Raw genomic sequence first — 20,532 nt, 5'->3', positions numbered from 1 at the left:
AATTTTACTGTGCACCTTAAAATGACCTTTTCAAAGACTTCTTGGAAGACTGTGTGCAATGGATACAAGGGGGGGGAATCCTGTTCTGTCTAGATAGGCTTAAAAGTTCTAATAGCAGCTCAAAACCTCAGAGTTAGCCTGTCACTGATGGTAAGGAACTACATGGCTGCAGTTGTAAGCACACTTTAAGTATAAACTGTCTATTATTCATGTTAGTAACATTGTACTAGTGTTATACAGCAACAGACCTGTAACCCCTGTACTGTACCCCAGTTTTATATAATGATAGACTTGTACCCCCCAGTCCTATATCCTAGTGTTATAGTTACAGACCTATACCCCAATGTTATATAGTGACTGAAATGTACAAGTACTGTACCCGTGTTAACAGTGGCAGACATGTATCCCAGTGTTACAATGACAAACCTGTACCCACCAGTGCTATATCCATGTTATACAGTGAAAGACCTGTCTCCACCTATACTGTACCCCAGTATTAAACAGCTCAATGTGCTCTCTCCAGAGACAACCCATATTTGAAATAACCCAACCTTAATGGGTTCACATTGTTGAGTTCCAGTGAGTGAATAAGTTAAATTGTCATTTTGTTTCATAAGGGAATTGGACAAATGCTGGAAAAGAGAAAATATTGCAAGGCCATGTGGAAAACTTGAGGGGCATGGGATTACTTGGATAATTGTTTCAAAGAGCTAGCAGAGACATTATGGGCCAAATGGCCTCCTTTCATGCTACATGATGTGGGATTGTCTCTGTGTTTTAATGAGTGGAATGGTTCTATAGAGACAGGTGTATGTCATCTAATGAGACTATGGCTGATCTCCGACATAACTCTGTAATCTTTGCCTGACATTCCTTAATACCTTTGGTTAAAAAACAATCACTTAGATTTAAAATTAACAATTTTTCTATCGATCAGTTGATGTTTGCAAAAATAGAATTTTAAATTTCTACCACACTGTGTGGAGGTGTGTTTCCTAACTTTACTCTTGAAAAGTCTGGCTCTAGTTTCTAGACAATGCCCCTCTCCCCAATCTAGTCCCAGACTCTTCATCGAGCCTATTTGTCCCCTTAATATCTTAAAAGCACATTGATCAATAATTATCTCTTCAACTTCTTAAATTCTACAAAGTACAACCCCAGTTTGTGCAATCGGTGCTCAGCTTAACCCTCGCAGTCCAGGTGTCATCCTGGTAAAACAGAAGCAAAATACCGCAATGCTGGAAACCTGAAATAAGAACAGGAAATGCTGAAAATACCCAGCTGGTCAGGCAGCACCTGTGGACAGAGAAACGGAGTTCCAGTTTCAGGTCTGTGACCTTTCATCAGTTCTGATGAAGAAGTCACATATCCGAAATGTCAAGTTTCTCTCTGGACAGCTGCCATCATTCTGGTAACCCTACTCTGCACTCCTGCTAGGGCCAATATATACCTCTAGCTTATGGTCTGGTGCCCAGAACTGCTCATAGCATCTCCAGATTTGGTCTAACCAAGGCTTCGTATAACTAGCGTAACTCCTCCCCCCTTGTATTCTAGTCCTTTAGATACAATAAAAGTCAGCATTCCTCTAGCCTTCTCGATTTTTGATTGGTCCATTTTTCAGCCAAAACCACAAATGGACAGCCTTGACTTAAAATTTTCTTTTGTGCTTCGAGACATTTACTTTTATAGGTCAAGAAAAAAAAAAATCCTCACATCTACAACATACGCATGCCAGTCTGCCCCATCGGCAGACGACTCACACACTTGCTCATGCTCTGCAATGTAATGTTTATTCCTTTAAATAGATCCCAATTTTCCTCCTTGCTGGTGCGTGCCAGTTCAAAGGAGAATTGGCTTAAAACGTTCGAAGCCTTTTCCCAGTCTCCTAAAACGTGCGGGAAATTCCCAGGATCCCAGGGAAACGGGATCAGCCAGTTGTAAAAACCGAAAGAAGCTCGAGCCCTAATGAAGCTCCGTGGCAAAGGGGCAGGGGGTGGTGGGGGGCGGAGAGCAGAGTGGGGAGAGGAAGGCGGCAACGTTAGTAAAAAAAAATGTTGTGTGTTGGGACGAGGGCGGAGAGAAAAAACAGGATCTTTCCCCCTCCCCCACCCCGCCACTGCAAAAAAGACAAAAAATAGAAAATTTTGAAAATTGGGCAAGTCAGCAACAGAAAGACGGGCCTCAGTACCAGAGACCGACAGACCTGAAACATGTGCTCCCTGCCTTTCAAGTGCTGACCAAATTCGGTGGAGACATTGTGGGGAGACTCGGCCCTGAATCTCAGGTCGCCAACTCTGCACGGACACATCTCATCACACGACTTGCTGCTGCCAATTCACCCCATCTGGTCAAGAGATTTTTTTTCCAATCTCCCAATATTTTTATAACTCAAGAACAAAAACTGTTCAAGGGAAAACGAAATTAATAAAAAGAACCCGCAATTCTTTTCGAAAACACCAGTAATGAACAGCTGGAATAGATTTCAGAGCAATTCCAAGTTTTCAAGTTTTATCATTTCTCCCTCCACCCTCCTTGCCCCATTTTGTTGTGTTTTTCTGCATCTTTCGTTGTCACTGCAATAATGATAATAGATCCTTAAAAGGAGGGCTTGCTCCAACTAAACTCCCAAGTTGACAATGTGATGTTAAAAGAACAATAAATACCCTCTGCCCAAAACCCCCCACCTCTCCCCTGACCCGAAGCCTGCGAGAATAAAAAGAACCTGCATTTATATAACACCTCTCACAGCCTCGGGATGTCCCAAGGTGTTTCACTGCCAATGGAGTACTTTTGAAGTATCATCACTGTTGTACTGTAGCAAATGTAGCAGCCAATTTATGCACAGCAAGCTCCCACAAACAACAGTGTGGTAAATGACCAGATCATCTGTTTTGAAGATGTTGCTTAAGGGATAAATAGTGGCCAGGGCACTGAGAAGAACTCCTTGGGCTTTTCTTTGAGGTAGTGACTTGGAGTCTTTTACATCCACTTGAGAGGGTAGACAGGGTCTGGGTTTAGAAAAGATGGGTACGAAAAGAATGACATCTCAAGCAGTATAGCACTTCTCTCAGGCCTGGCATTGGAGTGCGTCAGCCTAGACACGCTGCCCACAACGTGTCTGGAGTGGGACTTGAACCCATTCCTCCTGACTCAGAGTGGGAGCATGACCAACTCATGATGTTTAGCTGAACTGTTTCTATAGACAAAAGCAAAAAGCTAGACTGCCTGGTGACATCCACGCAGTGACTACCCATTCACCCACACAAAACAGTCCACTGGATTCCAAAATAGTCCAGTGTGTGACACTCCAAAAGATACCATAATAAGGTATTGTATAAATGCAAGTATTTGTTTCATTTCCCCCCCCACCCCCGCCCTGCTTTGACTTTGTCTTCCTTTTCTTCCTGCCCTCTCCTCCACAAAGAAAGTCCCTTACTAAAGGAAGAAGGGGGGATACAGACTGGTCATTCTGAGTATTAACTGTTCTCCCCACTTCCCCCTTTCTATGATAATTAAAGAGAAGCACAGACACTGGCAATACAAGGAAAAGCCCACCACAGTAAGCCACAGCACAGCTGTGACAACTCATGAGAGAGAGGGACTACCAGAGGCACCATAAAACCCAGAGACAAATGGCACTCCTGCTAAAGGCAGTGTCAAGATACAGTGGAACTACAAGCCACTTGTAATACACTGTTGGTTTCTTTTTTTTTTTGGAGACAAAAATCAAAACTGTCCAAAGATGTCAAAGCAGATGCTTTTGTCAGAATCCCCCGCAGTTGATCATGGAATTTTGGAATTCATAAACCACCAGACCTCAGGCACATTATGGATTTCTAGGCCAAAGGATAGGTAGGTGGCGTAGAGTGACAATGATGGGGAAAAAATAATGCTAGGTATTGTCGCTGACTTCTCAAAAGAAAACCGTATTCTCCCCAGTCACGCTCTTCAAATTTCCCCAAGTTCATGTGAGAGGAAGAGGGCTAGAAGCTGAAGAATTTTCCAATTTTCCAAGCAGGGGATTCTGAAGTAATTGTCCATATGTGGATGCTCTGATCCACACAGCTTAGGCCTCACATCACCGACTCCTTCTCCAGCGACCTGCTCCCAGTTTCCAAGGTCACCTTCGCGCCTTCCTTGATCAGCGGCGATCCTTCCTCTTCAGACTTTTCCGCGACCCCCGTTTCTGTTTTCACCTCTGTCAGCTCCTCCACCTGCAGCCTAGACTGCTGCTTGTCAGTGTAACACTGGAGGAGCCCGGCTCCGAAAGCGTCGCCTTCCACATTGAGGACCGTGCAGGTGCGATCCCTGCAACGAATCAAAAACATACAATCGCAAATGTCAGACGTGGCTAGATTGCGCAGGCTAGGCTCTTCTCAAACTATTAGACAATAGCAGACCTCTCCTGCCACTGGCACTGAGGAACCATTTCCATTGGACACCATCAATCCTCAGGGGACAATCAGGAGCGCTGGCCAACTATTTAACCCTAGCAGGCATCACAAAACGAGTACAAATGCTTGCTCAATGTTCGCTTTCCAGCCTAGCCGGGTGGGGATGCTGGGTGGGAATTCTGGCTGATCCACCATTTATTGCGGAATCAGCTGGTCTGTGCCACAGTGTGTCAGTTGAAAGGGGATGAGAGGGGGGGGGCTAGGACTCAGTGCCTCTGGGTCCAAGGCTCCTCCCTCCAGATTGCAAGCTTATAATACTGTATGAAGATGAGTGTAATTATTTATTTCAAATCATAATTTCTTGTTTGCTGACTGATGGTGCAGATGGAAAATACTGTGGCCACAAGAGCAGGTCAGAGACTGGGAATTCTGCAGTGAGTAATCCATCTCCTGACTCCCCAAAGCCTATCCACCTATCCACAAGACACAATTCAGGAGTGTGATGTAATACCTTCCACTTGCCTGGATGAGTGCAGCTCCAACAGCACTCAAGAAGCTCGATCCCATCCAGGATAAAGCTGCCCACTTGATTGGCACCCCATCCACCACCTTAAACATTCACTCCTTCCACCATCGGCGCACAATGGCAGCAGCGTATAGCATCTACGAGATGCACAGCAGCAACTTGTCAAAGCCTCCTACAACAGCACCTTCCAAACACATGACCTCTACCACATAGAAGGACAAGGGCAGCAGAAGCATGGGAACACCAGCACCTGCAGGTTCCTCTTTAAGCCACACAAAGTCTTGACTTGGAACTATATCGGCCGTTCCTTCACTGTCGCTGGGTCAAAATCCTGGATCTCCCTTCCTAACAGCACTGTGGGTGTACCTACACCACATGGACTGCAGCGGCTCAAGAAGGTGGCTCACCACCACTTTCTCAAAGGCAATAAATGCTGGCCTAGCCAGCGATGCCTGCATCATATGAATTTTTTTTTAAAAAAAAGACTACTTACACTAGCCAGTCGACAGCGAGGACCAGTGAGATCTCATGTGTGGGCAGCCCCACAGCCTCCAAGATGATAGCGAGTGTCAGCACACCTCCTGCAGGAATCCCTGCAGCACCAACGCTTGAGGCAGTGGCTGTTACTCTGTAAAACGATGATCAGCAAGATTAGAACGAGAGGACAGTGAACCAAGAGAACTGGGACCTTCAGTCCCAAACCAGATGCACATTTCCCTATCTGGATGTGTTGGGGTGTCGGTGAGCTGCCTTCTTCAATGTATTGGAAAGGCTTGCTAAGCCATTTTAGGGGGCAGTTTAAGAGTCTGGTGTGGGTCTAGAGTAATGTATGTGCCCTGGTTGTGTAAGGAAGGCTAGTCTCCATCCTATGGGACATTGGTGAACCAGTTGCATTTTATGACACTACAAAGGCTTCATGCTTCTGTACACTGATCTTTTTCTTCTGTTTCCTTTTGAATTCCCATCCCCACCCTAGTTCAAAAAAGGCCAATTGTAGAGGCAAAGATACAGGGTGCATGTATGGTATAAACACAGTGCATGTGAACACACCTATGGCACATGAGGAGAGAGCAGAGTGGGGCTGGGGTGTGATGCATATCATAGTTGAGCAGCCTGTCAGCACTCAATGTTGGACTTGGCATCAGAGGCAGATTGGCACCTCCGGAACTATACTCCAAAAAAGAGCCATTGCCTTCAATTGCCAACGGCTCACGATTGATGAGGTTGGCCCTTTTCGGTCCAGCTCCCAGTGGCTGGATGGCTGTAAGGCAGAGATCAAAATTGTGCAGAATCCTTCCTGTACAGACTGGAGAGGAGAGCAAGGGAGGTTTGTCATGGTTAAAAAATTACCATGGGAAATAATGTTACAGGCTGCAAGTATTGACATCTAGGGCTTGGCTGACTAATGTGAATGGTTGTGAGTCACTAAGTAAACATTTTTCAGCCCACGTTTTCAAAAGCACAAATTTGGATTTACTTATTTTTTGGTAAGTTTCTTTTCCATCTCTCTCTCTCTCTGTTCCTTCACTTCAATGGTGATACCACTTCAAAAGTACTTCATTGGCTGTAAGTACTTTTAGGCATTCTGAAATCATGAATAGTGCTATAGTAACGCAAGTTTTTCACTGCACTCATTGATGTCCTGTTTCTCTTTAACCATTTACACCCCCGTCTCCTCACTGCCTCAACAGCAACTTGCATTTATACAGCACCCTTAACATAGCCTAACACGCTTTACAGGAGTGTTATCAAACAAAATTTGATACTGAGTCTCAAAGCAAGGGTATATTGGGACATTGATCAAAAGCTTGGTCAAAGAGAAGGTTTTAAGGAGTGTTTTAAAATGTGGAGAGAGAGGTAAAGGGGTTTAGGGAAGGAATTCCAGAGCTTAGGGCCCAGGCAGCTGAAGGCAGAGACACAATGGTGGTACAATTAAAATCGGGGATATGCAAAAGGCTGAAATGGAGGAATGCAGAGACCTCAGCAATGTTTGTTAAAGGTGCTGTATGAATGCAAGTTGTTGTTGTTGAGGCAGTAAAGGAGAGGTATATATACGATGGTTTGAGAGGAACAGGACAACAGTGTAGGCAATGTTCCCCCTAAACTGTGCAGCCACACGCAAAAAAAGGGTCCACACACACAAAAAACAAATTGACTGTGCATTACAAAAACAAATTAGAGAATGCTTTGGTTGCAGGGCTAGAGGGGGTTATAGAGATAGGGAGGAGTGAAGCCCAAGGAGAGATTGGAAAACCCAAGGATGAGAATTTTAAAATTGACACAATGCCAGACCAGGAGCTAAATCAGAGAGCACAGGGTGGATAGGTGAAGGGGATGGTGCGAATTAGGATCTAGGCAGGTGATGGGTGAACAGGACAGGGGTAGCAGAGTTTTAGATGAGTTCAAATTTTTGGAACATGGGTAGCCATCCAGGAGAGCATTGGAATGGTCAAGTCTAGGGGTAACAAAGGCATGGATGAGGGTTTCAGCAGCAGATGAGCTGAGGCAGGGATGGAGATGGGAGATGTCACAAAGGTGGAATTAAGGGGTCTTGGTAATGGAATGGATAGCTGATCAGAAGGTCAGCTCCATGCACCATTCCCTACTCTAATCAATTCTTCCCCAGGACCTATCGGTCTGGGACTCCTCTCTCCCCTGGCCTCCCCTTCTGAATTACCTTTACTTGGCATTATCCAATCATTGTATCGCAGCCTATTAGGCCTGATGAAACCCTGCAATGTGACAGTTCTCCAGCCCCAGGATTGAACCCTTTATCCTGTGCAGGGTCAGAAGTGGATCCCATTCCTTTCCCCCCCTAATGTAGTCTAATCCAGCTCCGAGCTGTGGGAGCGCTCTCGCCTCCGAGTCATAAGGTTCCAGGTTCAAGACCCACTCCAGGACTTGAGCCCAAAAATCAAGGCTGATAGTGCAGCATACTCTTAAGCGCTGCACTGGACTGTCAGAGGTGCCAACCTTTAGCTGAGACGTTAAACCAAGGCCCCATCTAAAAAAAGTCCATGGCACTATTTTGAGGAGGAGCAGGGGGGCGTTTGGTGTGCGCAAAATTGGCTGCCACGTTTCATACATTATAACAGTGACTATACTTCGATAAGTACTTCATTGGCTTAAAGTGCTTTGAGACATACCGTGGTCATAAAAAAAGAGCTATATAAAAGTGCAAATCTTTCTTTTTCAACCTCAGCATGTTATCCGCTTGTGTGTGTGTAGCTTACGATTCTCCACTTACAAATACCAAAAACTTTTGCCCCTCTCTCCTGTCCTCATTGTGTTGAAATAATGGCACAGAGACAATCCCCTTTTCTCCTCCAGGACCATGTGCCATTCCCCCATGTATCACCCCTGCATCTCACCACCGTCCCCCCCCCCCCGCCAACCCCACAATAATTCACTTCATTTCAGCCCCAATTCCAACCTCAGGGATGCCCCACACAGTGGGTCTTAGCCCTGGATCAGTTCAGCCACCAGATCCTCCTCCTCTGTCGCGGTTTGGTGTGAGATTTTCTGCTACATCACTTAATATCTCCCTGCTTTAGAATCATACAGCACAAAATGCAATTCGGCCCCTCGTGCCTGTGCTGGCCCTTTGAAAGGGCTACCAATTAATCCTGTTCCAATGCTCTTTCCCTCAAACCCCCGGAAATTTTGCTTTTCAAGTACTTATCCAATTCCCTTTTGAATGCTACTAATGAATCGGCCCTTTCAGGCAGTGCATTGCAAATCAAGCGAACAATACTCACAGTATCGTGATGATCTGAACAAAGTTGAGTGAGATATTGTTGAGCTGGGCGATGAACACAGCAGCGACACACTGGAAGAGGGCGGCACCATCCATGTTAACCGTTGCACCAATGGGCAGAATGAAGCGGCTGATTTGCTTACTGACACCGTTATTTTCCTCCACACACTTCATCATGAGGGGCAGTGTGGCAGAACTGAGGGAGAGTGAGAGAGAGAGAGAGAGAGAACGAGACAGGGAGGGAAGGGGTGAAAGAGACAAAGTTTCATTAAAAATAAGAACATCAGGAGGATCAAATCCAATCTTAGCTCAGCACAATGTCAGTCTGGCTCAGTGTGTGGAATTCTGGAGTCAGAAGGTTGTGGGGTTCAAGTCCACCCCATAGGCTCGAGAACATAATCCTGGCTGACACTTCCACTGCAGTACTGAGGAGGTGCGGTCTTGCAGGTGAGATGCTAAACCAACACCCAGCCTATTCCCTCAAGTAGATGCAAGAAAGCCCCGGCACTATTCAAAAGAGCAGCGCCCAATTTAATTATCCCTCAACCAACACCATGAATAAACACAGATTATCTGGCCACTATCACATTGCTGTTTGCAGGCATTTGCGAATTGGCTGCCGCGTTTCCTATATTGTAACAGTGATTGTACATCAAACAAATACCGCCGACTGCATAGCGCTTTAGGGCATCCTTAAACCCGGGGAAAAAAAGAAAACAAATAATGTTGCTCTCGCTCCACCTGGTTCTCCAACCTACCTGGATGCAGTTCCGAAGGCAGTGGCCAGAGCTGTGAAGATGCCCCACAAGAATCTGTAAGGATTTTTACGAGTAAAGATAAAGTAGATGAGGGGTAGGAGGATTAACCCGTGAATGAAGTGCCCCACAATGCAGCAGCAGATGTACTTCCCGAGACTGGTGAAGAGCAGAAGGACGTTTTCCATCTCCAGAATCTTCCCGGCAACCAGGAACATGATACCGACAGGTGCGTACCTGACAAGGAAAGAGCATCACGTTACTGAGAGCACTACTGGGGGTGGACCTGTGCTCGAAATTGCCTCAGAGCCTGGCCTGTAAGCCAATGTATTATTTGCGTTCTCTTAATGTATTAATTACTTTTTAACCATGTAAATATTTCTTTATTCCTTTCATATTCATGAATGTGGAGTGTAACCCATCTCCTGGTGGTAACATGGAACATCGAGATGAGAGAAGAACCCAGACTGAAGATATCTGAAGAACTGTACTGAACCGCACTGTGGGCTCAAAATACAATGCACGATGGTTAATTTAGTCAAGGCAGAACCTTATCAGAATTAGCAAGGTCTGCAAAACGAATTTAACTGTGCAGGAGAACTGGCCTCGAACTGTGAGAAAGATAGACCCCTTTTGTGCTCGTTAGAGGTAGTAAAGACGTCTGTCTATACCAGCCTGGGGATTGATAACAGTCTAAGAGATAACACGGCGGAGTCAGGCTGGCTCTATTCCTTCAAGCATGGCCTTGTGAGAGGCCCAAGACATAAGAACAAGGGAAAAGACATTGATATAATTTAAAATCAATTAAATGGGCTTAATACAGGTTATTACCTTATATGGCACAGGCCATAGTAAAGAAAAGGTATAAAGAGTCCACCCACATCTTTGCTGCAGTGGGTTAGAGTGATTTTAGTCAGTCACTCGGAAGTCACACACAGAGAATTTGTCAGCGAATTGACCACCAAGACAGACTCTGACTCGCAGCCAAGCTAAGCAACTGGTATTATTGTGAATATGTACTATTGCTTGGTGGTTTAATAAAGGTATATCACCTTTGGTAGAACCTGCTGTTGATATCCAGAGTAGAGACAAGAGCCCTTAGACCAAGAAGAGGGTGTTGCAGACCCATCTTTTTGAATTCTAACATTGCACTACTTGTTGGGTAACCCTTATCGTTCTAATGGCAGAGGCGAGAGAGCATTACATGGCTGTTGATTAACCACTATTGTTTCAAATCATTGATCTTAAGACTGATCGAAGTGCCATAGCAATAAGAAAAATGGTCAGTTAAAAAGGCACTAAAATTATTAATAATAAATAGTCCTGAAAAATAATTGACAAGAGCGGTCATTAATCTGTTACTCATGCAATGCCTTAATGTATACATTCAAGCCCATCATCATTCAGTTTTTATTGTCCAAAACTATGGGCCATAAAGAAGATGGTCACCAATAATTCCAATGAGGAATTCAGAACAACTTCTTTACCCAGAGAGAGTAGTGAGAATGTGGAACTTGCTACCACAGGGAGTAGATGAGGCGAATCAAATAGATGCATTTAAAAAGTCAGAGGAACGAAGGTTCTGATGATAGAGTGGGATGGACTAAGGTAGGAGAAGGCTCAGGTGGAGAATAATATTGGCACAGATTTCTTGATCAGAATGGCCTGTTTCTGTGCTGCAAATTCCATGCAAGACAAGACACACCCTTATTTAAACGTATTAGCAAACAGACATCACCAGCCACCATGTCTCATTCTTGACCTTTCGAGCTCAAATCTTATCTCCAAAATTATTGGCCTGGCTCTCCTCACATGGCTGCATTGTTCTGAAGTTCCCTCAGCTACATTTTCTTTCTATCTTTGCTCTTCCTGAACTATGACTTCGCTTGGGTGCGTCACTGTTATCGAAGATAGGCTCTATGAGCAGAACATTAAACCGCTTCTGACCTGCATGTGTCATTTAGCCACAACTTCCGTAAATATTCTTACACTAGTCCCTGATTTTATTTAATCTTCAAATTGAGTTTTTCAATTTGAAAGGGCAAGGATTAGTGCCGGCTTCAATCTAGCAAGCTAAAGCTTGCCAGTTCAAATCCCACCACAATAAGATATTTGAGGGCAAATTAAATAAGTCTTAATTCATGGACAGGCACCAGAAAATAATGACCATGAAAAACCACCAGATTGGTATAAAAACCCAACTGGTTCACTAAAACCCTTTAGCGTCAGGAACCTGCAACTCTTCCGCAGTCTGGGCCTACACATGACTCCATCCTGTGTTAATTGATGGACTCCCAATGGATTCTAGTTACCTAACTAGGTGCTCAGTTGTACAATCACTACAAATATAGGATGCACACCCACTAATACCTTCTCATGAAAACTACAGATGGACAAAAACAGTCTTTCCAGTGATGTCAGTAGCCAGAGAACACATTTTAAACAAAATATTGACCTATGGTCTCATGGGGAAAGATCACACTGTTCAAAACAAAAAAATAGCTGAATTGCTGACAAATATTATACCGAGTTCTTCCCGTCTTGTCAAAATTTTATTAAGGCTTGCTATTGGTTAACTTGGATGAGACACAAGTATTTGAAAGTCCAAGGTTTAGCAAAGAGTAGGCGGTGGATTTGATGGAAGACTGAACAACACATTCTGGGGGTGGAGTGCTCACAAAGATCAATTCAATTGGTTGGCACAGAGCTCCGAGGGCCTTTCCATTCCTTACCAAATTTGTTTACAATCAGACTAAAAGCACTGGCAAGGCTCTGTGGAATGGAACCATCAGGATGGTTGTAGGATAAAACTTCTGTGCGTCACCAAGTGAATTGATCACAAACATTCAAAAGGAGAATATGCTGAAGATTTTTGAGGAGTAAAATTCAGAATCATGACTCTGTTGACAGGTAAACAGATCTGAACATCACTCCCTCCATCCCTGAATAATAGCCATATGTTTTATATTCCGGAAAGCTAGTTGGTGAAGCATAGTACTGGAGCCAATCTCCACTCAGTCGCATATTTATTTACAGTTAAACATTACAAACTTACACCTCTGAACTCAATCACACCACAAATTCGATAAGCATCTTTTTATGTGCTCAAGTGAAACCCCAGTTAATGCCCAACACCTGCATACACAGTTAATAATGTGGGAAAAGTGCTGGCATCCAATGGTACACTAAGGGCTGCATCTTTCGGTCGGCAAGCAGGAAGTGAGGCCCACTCGCTGACACGTAAAATGATGTCGGGCATGTGTCCCAACGTCACCCCGCATCATTTAGATTTTCAGTTCGGAGGGGGGGTGCACAGCCGAATCAGCTGCGCACCCGCCAAACTGTCAACAGCCACTTAAGGCCTTTGAAAAACTAATTAAGCCAATTAATGGACCTGCCCGTCCAACCTTAAGGTTGGCGGGCAGGCCGGGAGTCCGGGGGGGGGTTTCTGAAAAATCGTGAAACCTCATCCACAGGCGGGATGAGGTTTCATGAGGGATTTAAAAATTTCAGAATATTTTAAAATAAAAGTTATGGACATGTCCCAACTTATGCGACAGTGTCACATGAGGGGACATGTCAGTAAAATTTTTTCTATTCTTTAAACTGCTTTTCACATTTGAGCCGATCTCCTTGAGGCAAAGTGCTGCCTCAGGGAGATCGGCTCAAATGTGAAAGGCAGTTTAAAGTATAGAAAAACTTTTACTGACATGTCCCCTCATGTGACACTGTGGCAGCACTTTGCCTCAGAGATCTGTGCGCTCTTTCACGCACATGCCGGCTCAGGGAATCCACCCCCCCCCCGGAAAGGGAGCGCACAACGCTTCCGAGCGGACATCATGCTGGGTGGGCCTTAATTGGCCTGTCCACGTAAAATGGCGGCATGCCCCCAATTGGGGGCGCCGATCAGGAACCCGCCCGCCTGCGCCCGCTCCCACACATCCCCCCCAACGGGGGGAGGGGGGGGATGTTGAACATAAGAAATAGGAGCAGGAATAGGCCATTCGGCCCCTCAAGCCTGCCCCACCATTCAATAAGATCATGGCCTCAACTCCTCTTTCATGCCAACTCCTCATAGCCCTCAACTCCCCGACATTTCAAAAATCTATCTACCTCTTTTAATACTTTCAGTGACCTAGCCTCCACAACTCTCTGGGGTAGAGAATTCCAGATATTCACTACCTTCTGAGAGAAGAAATTCCTTCACATCTCAGTTTTAAATGAGTGCCCCCTTATTCTGTAACTACGTCCCCTAGTTCGAGATTCCCCCACTAGTGGAAACATCTCAACATTTGCCCTGTCAAGCCCCCTCAGAATCTTGTACATTTCAATAAGATCATCCCTCAATCTTCTACCCCTTCATCGCAGGAATCAGCCTAGTGACTCTCTTTTGAACTGCCTCCAATGCCAGTATGTCCTTCCTTAAATACAGGGACCAAAACTGTACACAGTACTCCAGGTGCAGCCTCACTCAACACCCTGTACAGTTGTATCAAGATTTCTCTATTTTTAAACCCTGACTGCCTAGCAATACAGACCAAAATTCCATTTGCCTTCTTAATTACTTGCTGCACCTGCCTGCTAACTTTTTGTGTTTCATGCACAAGAATACCCAGATCCCTCTGTGCTGCACTTTTTATTTGGAGTCTCTCTCCACTTAAATAATAGTCTGCCTTTTGATTCTTCCTACCAAAGCGCATGACCTCACCCTTTCCTACATTAAACTCCAAGGGGCTGTAATACCATGCCCATGTGTCTGTGCCAGACAGGAAATGTTGGTAGTCTAGCACAGTGGAAAACGTTGAAAGGATTGAGCTAGTTCTCTCTGTCACCAACACACACACACACAAGGCTTGCCAGTCCATGGAAGCACAGCTGTGTTGTGACAACTACACAGCCCAAGGAAGTTAGATTTGAATCCCACAGCACTGTGGTACATAAGCACTCGATAAAACCAAGAGGACGGTGTGACCCACTTACCACATGATCCACGAGACCAGGACCATGGTGGCCTCATTGAAGGAGCTGAAGAAACGGATCAGGTTGTCCCCCTCCGGCCCGAGCTTCCGCAGAGCGATTCCAAAGACAATGGCGAAGACAACCAGCCCCAGGATGTTCATACCATCCACATTGCTTCCTACAGGAATCTGGAGCAAAACGGAGACCATGAAAAGAAGATTAGAATTTACAGCTTGGGACTTCTCCTCAACTTTGAAGGTGAGAGAAATTGGGAAACATTAGATGCAAGGAGACTCTTTTCTCAGAGAACAGAGGAACTCTGAGATAGGCTGCCATTGCGTGCAGTGGGGACATCGATGCCGAATTTCTTCAAGCAGGAACGGAATCTGTTTCTGCCAGGGGTGCAGATCATCTTACAAAATAAAGAGTGTAGGCGTGTGGAATTATCAGGGGCAGAATGATTTCCTGAACCAGTATCGATGGGCTTTTTTTTTAAATGGTTCAGTTGCCCCTCCCAGGAGATCACATGGTCTTTGGTGTGGTGAAAAATCTGTGCACTGTGAAGCACAGGTTATCACAATTGTGAGAGATAGACTGAAGGGCACACGATCTTTTTCTGTCAGTGACCGTCCACACATCCCTAATCCAGGCTGACACTTCAACGTAGTACCAAGGGAGTGCTGCATGTCAGAGGTGCAGTTTCTCAGACAAGATGTTAAACCCAGGCCTTTCTGGTGGATGTCAAGTATCCCATGGATCTATTTACAGCACAGAAGCAAGCCGTTCAGCCCAACAGGTCCATTCTGGTGAAGAGAGAAGATATTCTTGTATCTCAGCCAACATTTCCCTCAATCAACGGTAGCAAATGAGTTGGCCATATGCCACATTGCTCTTTGTGGGATCTTGCTGTGTGTAAAATAGCTGCCATGTTTATCCACATACTAACAGGGACTGTACAATCTCTTAAAAGTAATTCACGGTGAATTAGGTGTGATGGGCGCTATATGAACGCAAGTGCTTTTATAAGCGTACATAGACTCAGAATGGACCAGTTTTATTTGCCCTGTCTGTTGCACTCACTTTTATTTCTTCTTCAATGGTCTCGTTGATATTTCCAAACTGGTCAGTGATGTTCTTCGGGATTTTGATGACCTTGTAACTTGTAGCATACTGGGGAGAAAATACAGAACATTCATGAGTCTCCAAAAGAAAACACATCAACGATACAATAACTTTCATCAAAAGGCCGACCTCTTCAAGAAAAAAAGAATTCTATCCAATGATGTTGTGGATTTATTCAGTGTAGACAGTGTGAAGAAACAGCATTTCTCTGATCTCCACACTCTCTCATCAAAGCCCATCTCTCTCATTCACTAACCCTTCGATCTAAGCCCTAACTATCCCATTGACAACGGTCCCTCTGGTACTCCAACTCTCTCAAGCCCTCACTCCCATTTGAAAGTTATAATATTCTGAATGGGCTTGACAGGATAAACACAGCAGTTGTTTGCCCTGGCTGGGGAATCTAGAAGACGGGGGCACAGTCTCAGGATAAGGGGCCGTTCATTTAGGACTGAGATGATGATGAGGGGAAATATCTTCACTCTAAAAGATTGTGAATTTTGAAATTCTCTACCCCAGAGGGTTGTGGATGCTTCACTGTTGAATGAATTTAAGGCCGAGAGAGACAGACTTTTGGTCTCTCGGGGAATCAAGGGACATGGAGACGGGCGGGAAAGTGAAGTTGAGGCCAAAGGTCAGCCAGGATTATATAGTATAGTGCAGCAGGCTCGAGGGGTCGTGTAACCTACTCCTGCTCTTATTTGTTATGTTCTTACGTCCATCTCTGCCATTCCTTAACATTCCTTTTTCCATTCTCAGGCTATGGACATCACTGGCAAAAGCAGCATTTATCAGTCATTCCTGGTCACTGTGTGAAGGTGGTGAGGGGCCGTCTTCTTGAACCGCTGGTAGGTAGCAAATTTAATAGTACTGAGTACCCTAATAACTCATTTCATAGAGGAGTTAAGAGTCAACCACAGTGGTGTGGGACTGGAGTCACTTACCCAGACTGGGTAAGAATGACAGCTTTCCTTCCCTAAAAGATATTAGTGAACTAGATGAGTTTTTACGACAATCCTATAGTTTCGTGGTCACTTTTACCAGGTTTTTATAAGAAATATAATTTTCAAATTCTGAACTAAATTCTCAAACTGCTTCTAGTCTGGTAACACAATTACCCTTTCAGCTAAAATGCTCCTTCCTCTGTTTCGAAATTCCAGTTTCGACAATGTGCACAGTATTCAGAGAATTCCAAATAATCTATCATGAAATAATTATCAGCCTCAATTTCTCCAAACGGAGTGAAACTTAACTCACCGACTCAAAAGCTGCTGACACAAGGTTAGATGGGAAGATATTCCTGAAAGAAATAAAAAAGAGCATAAAAGATTTTCTTCAGAAGGTCCCGAACTATCTACACCACCTAAGTTATGTGCCGCTCAGCCCCAACAGCTATAGGCAGTGGATAGCACCCTCACCTTCAAGCCTCGCCCCTGTACCGAAACATAATTTACACTGACATGCCAGTGAGGTACTGAGGGAGTGCTACACTGTCAGAGGTACCACCTTTTGGCAAAAGTGCTGAATCGAGGCACCGGCTTATGCTCTATTCCAGAATGCCGGTTGACGAGGGAGCCAATCTTTCCTTAGGTCCTACATTTATTTACGGAGTGAAACATTACAAGCATATACCTCCTAACTCAACCACACCTCAGTTTCAATAAGTGTCTCTTCATACTCTTTTGTGTAAGTCTTTCTTTACACTCTTTTGAGTGTACCAATAAAATAAAACAGAACTAACAAATTAGCTAATGAAAAAAATTGACAGCCCCTTAAAAGGGGCAATGAAAGAAAACTTTAAAGGAAACTTAAATAAGTAAATTAAAATGTTTCTGAGGCTGATGAAGCACTCCAGCCCCTGCATTGCCCACCGGTCACGGAGGGCCTCCAGCGAAGCAGTGGACACCATGTGTTCCCTTTCTGGGGACATCCAGACACAAATGTAGCCGCGCAGGAGGGGCAGACAATCAGGCCAGCAATCTCCTCAAGCACCTACTGCCTGGACCTATTAATAGCCACTTTAGCCTGCCCCTGGGTCTGACAATGAGGAGGTCCTCCAACTTGCCCAACCCCTCCCATACCAGGTGACCAAAGATCAGGAGCGTGGGGCTGAAGTACAACCAGAATTTGAGGAGCAGCCCCTTCAAATAATCAAAAAGGAGCTGCAACCTCACATAATCTATACACATTTGGCACACGGACTCCGAGGCAAGTGTCTCTTTACACTCTTCAACAAGACCAAATAAACAAAAGGTCAAATTAACAAATCAAATTCAGGTCCCTTAAAGGGGCACTGTAACCGAAAACTAAATCTTAAAGGAAACTTAAGAAATCAAAATGAAATGTCCCAAATTATTTGAACTTACATTACACCAGCTGCCGTGGTGGGATTTGAACCCATGTCCCATTAGCCTGTGCCTCTGGATCAGTAGTCCAGTGACATTACCACTATGCCACCATCTGCCCAGTAAATTTGAGCTTTGATATGTTCAACTAAACGTATTTGCTAAAGTGTAAAGTAAACCAACTGAAACTTTGGCAGTGGTGGGATTGAAACCAACACCTCTGCGATGGTGGGTACCTGAATCCAGCACCTTACACCACTCAGCCACGCTAGCTCACAAGTGTCTCTTTATATATGCTCAAGTGAAACTCCAATTAATGCCTGCCACCTACATATGATTAGACACAACTGATATATAATTAATATTCCAGGTATAAAACAATCCATTGTGATTCTCCCAGTGTTCTGGCCAATATACATCCCTCAACCAGTACCATACAAAAAAAGAGATTATCTGATCATTATCACACTGCTGTTTGTAGGAGCTTGCTGTCTGCAAATTGGCTGCCACGTTTCCAACATTGCAACAGTGACTACACTTCAAAAAATTCTTCATTGGCTGTAAAGCGCTTTGGGATGTCCCAAGGTTATGTAAATGAAAGTCTTTCCTCTGCAAAGCCAAAAAAAGGTTAAAATTTAAACATTCCCTGTCGGATTGTCAAGCACTATTAATGGTGAGAAACAGGTGAGCGAATCTATGGACACAAAAAGTGAAGATATACTGCCAGATGCAGTAAAGGACTCCCATATATGAACAAAAGAGGGGGGGGTGGTTGGTGGGAGAACTAAAATGAAATAATGAAAAAAAACACAAAAACCAAGAACTAAAAAGCAGAAGGTTACCCTAGCAACAGACAGAAGTAATAAATGAGGAAGAAGCCAAAGAGCAAAGCTGTGCGATATCCCCGCATATACAAAATAAAAGCTTTGCGTGCGTCAAATGCCACATTGTTGGAATCTTTGAAGATAGAGGGAAAGAAAAGTCAGTCTTCCACTGCTGTTTCCACCCCCCACAACTCCCGAGAAGAGCCAAAGGCTCACAAGCACCCGCCAACCTACAGAGAAACAATTACCCTCTAGCTGACCCTAATCTTCCATCCACCCCTCCCAAAGTTGACTTGAAGCCACTTTTTTGACCATCTCCCCTAACTTTTCTATTATATCGCTGAAGAGAGACATGTTTCTGAAGCTTTTCGTCTTGCATTCATCTGGACAAACATAAGAAACCAAACTTCAAACAATCATACAAAACTTGTCATTCTTGCATTTGTCCTGATGAGTGCAGGGTGAAAAGCTTCAGCAACATGTCTCCATTTTCTGCAATATTAAGGTTCTTCTGTTATAATGTGGTTACAATTTCACCTCTTTGAACATCCGAACAGGCTTTATTTTTGGTTGGTGGGAGGGGTTTGGGGATGCGTAGGTTAAGAGGGAAGGAAACAGCAAAAACTCCTGCTCCTGATTGGGAGTCCATTGGCGAGCGTGCATGTGTATACACAGATATCAGCAGAGAACACTGCTAAGTTTACTGGCAGAATAACCCATCTTTGCCCACACATGGTCCTCTGGAACTGCACCTAGGCAGAGACCATGTTTTTAAAACTGGGACAATGGGTGGAAGTGGACCAATGATAACAACTTGCATTTGCATAGTACCTTTAACACAGTAAAACATCCCAAGGTGCTACATAGGAGTGTAACAAAACAGAATTTGACACTGAGCCACACAAGGAGATATTAGGATTGTGGACCAGAGGCTTGGTCAAAGAGGTAGGTTTGAAGGAGCATCTTAAAGGTAAGTGAGAGGGGTGGGTAGAGTGGTTTAGGAACAGAATTCCAGAGCTTTGGGCCCAGGCAGCTGAAGACACAGCCATAATGGTGGAGCAATTAAAACTGGAGATACACAGAAGAACAGGGGAGAGGCCATGGAGGGATTTGAGAGAAACAGAGCCAAGGGGTTCTGAAAAACCAGTAAAGGAGAGAGGGGGGGTGCAAGAGAGGGGGAGAGAAAGAGAGGTGTGAGTGAGAGTGTGAGAGAGAGAGAGAGCGAGAGAGAGAGCGAGAGAGAGTGAGAGTGAGAGAGAGAGAAAGGTGAGAGAGAGGTGTGAGAGTGAGCAAGGTGTGAGAGCGAGAGAGAGAGAGAGAGGTGTGTGTGTGTGTGAGAGAGGTATGTGTGTGAGAGAGAGAGAGAGAGAGGTGTGTGTGTGTGTGTGAGAGAGAGGTATGTGTGTGAGAGAGAGAGAGAGGTGTGTGTGTGTGTGAGAGAGGTATGTGTGTGAGAGAGAGAGAGAGAGAGGTGTGTGTGTGTGTGTGTGTGTGTGAGAGAGGTATTTGTGTGAGAGAGAGAGAGAGAGGTGTGTGTGTGTGTGTGTGAGAAAGGTGTGTGTGTGAGAGAGAGAGAGAGGTGTGTGTGTGTGAGAGAGGTGTGTGTGTGTGAGAGAGGTGTGTGTGTGTGAGAGAGAGCGAGAGAGAGAGGTGTGTGTGGGAGAGAAAGTGAATAAGTGGCAGAGTAGGTGAGACACCAGGATTTTTATCACAAAAAACTGTCAACGTGTAGGCTGCACAGAGTTTTGCATCGTTGTTGCTGAACTCTGGGAAGTTCTTTTTACAAACACTGCAACAGTTAAAATGCTTTACTCCAGTGTGAGGAAATCAATTATTAAAAGGTAGTGATC

General features: G+C 44.7%; 1 protein-coding gene across 2 annotated transcripts in view; it reads right to left on the bottom strand.

The window, feature by feature from the left end:
• Positions 1-497: 497 nt before the first annotated feature.
• slc1a5 (solute carrier family 1 member 5) overlaps positions 498-20,532 on the bottom strand; it is a 31,429-nt gene continuing 11,394 nt past the window's right edge. Inside the window, exons 1-8 of one of the 2 annotated variants that reach the window (XM_078533442.1) lie at positions 17,880-17,981; positions 16,771-16,813; positions 15,472-15,561; positions 14,413-14,579; positions 9,436-9,669; positions 8,679-8,873; positions 5,414-5,548; positions 498-4,308 (exon numbers count right to left, since the gene is read on the bottom strand). In XM_078533442.1, coding sequence (XP_078389568.1) covers positions 4,074-4,308; positions 5,414-5,548; positions 8,679-8,873; positions 9,436-9,669; positions 14,413-14,579; positions 15,472-15,561; positions 16,771-16,813; positions 17,880-17,914 — 1,134 coding nt within the window. In that variant the 5' untranslated portion in view covers positions 17,915-17,981 and the 3' untranslated portion in view covers positions 498-4,073. Of the gene's footprint in view, positions 4,309-5,413; positions 5,549-8,678; positions 8,874-9,435; positions 9,670-14,412; positions 14,580-15,471; positions 15,562-16,770; positions 16,814-17,879; positions 17,982-20,532 lie in introns of those variants that run through there. The other variant, XM_078533441.1, reaches the window with a different exon arrangement.

This window comes from Cetorhinus maximus, chromosome 32, assembly GCF_964194155.1.
Source record: "Cetorhinus maximus chromosome 32, sCetMax3.hap1.1, whole genome shotgun sequence".
In the NCBI taxonomy this organism is placed as follows: Eukaryota; Metazoa; Chordata; class Chondrichthyes; order Lamniformes; family Cetorhinidae; genus Cetorhinus; species Cetorhinus maximus.
This window is presented reverse-complemented; position numbering and strand designations above follow the sequence as displayed.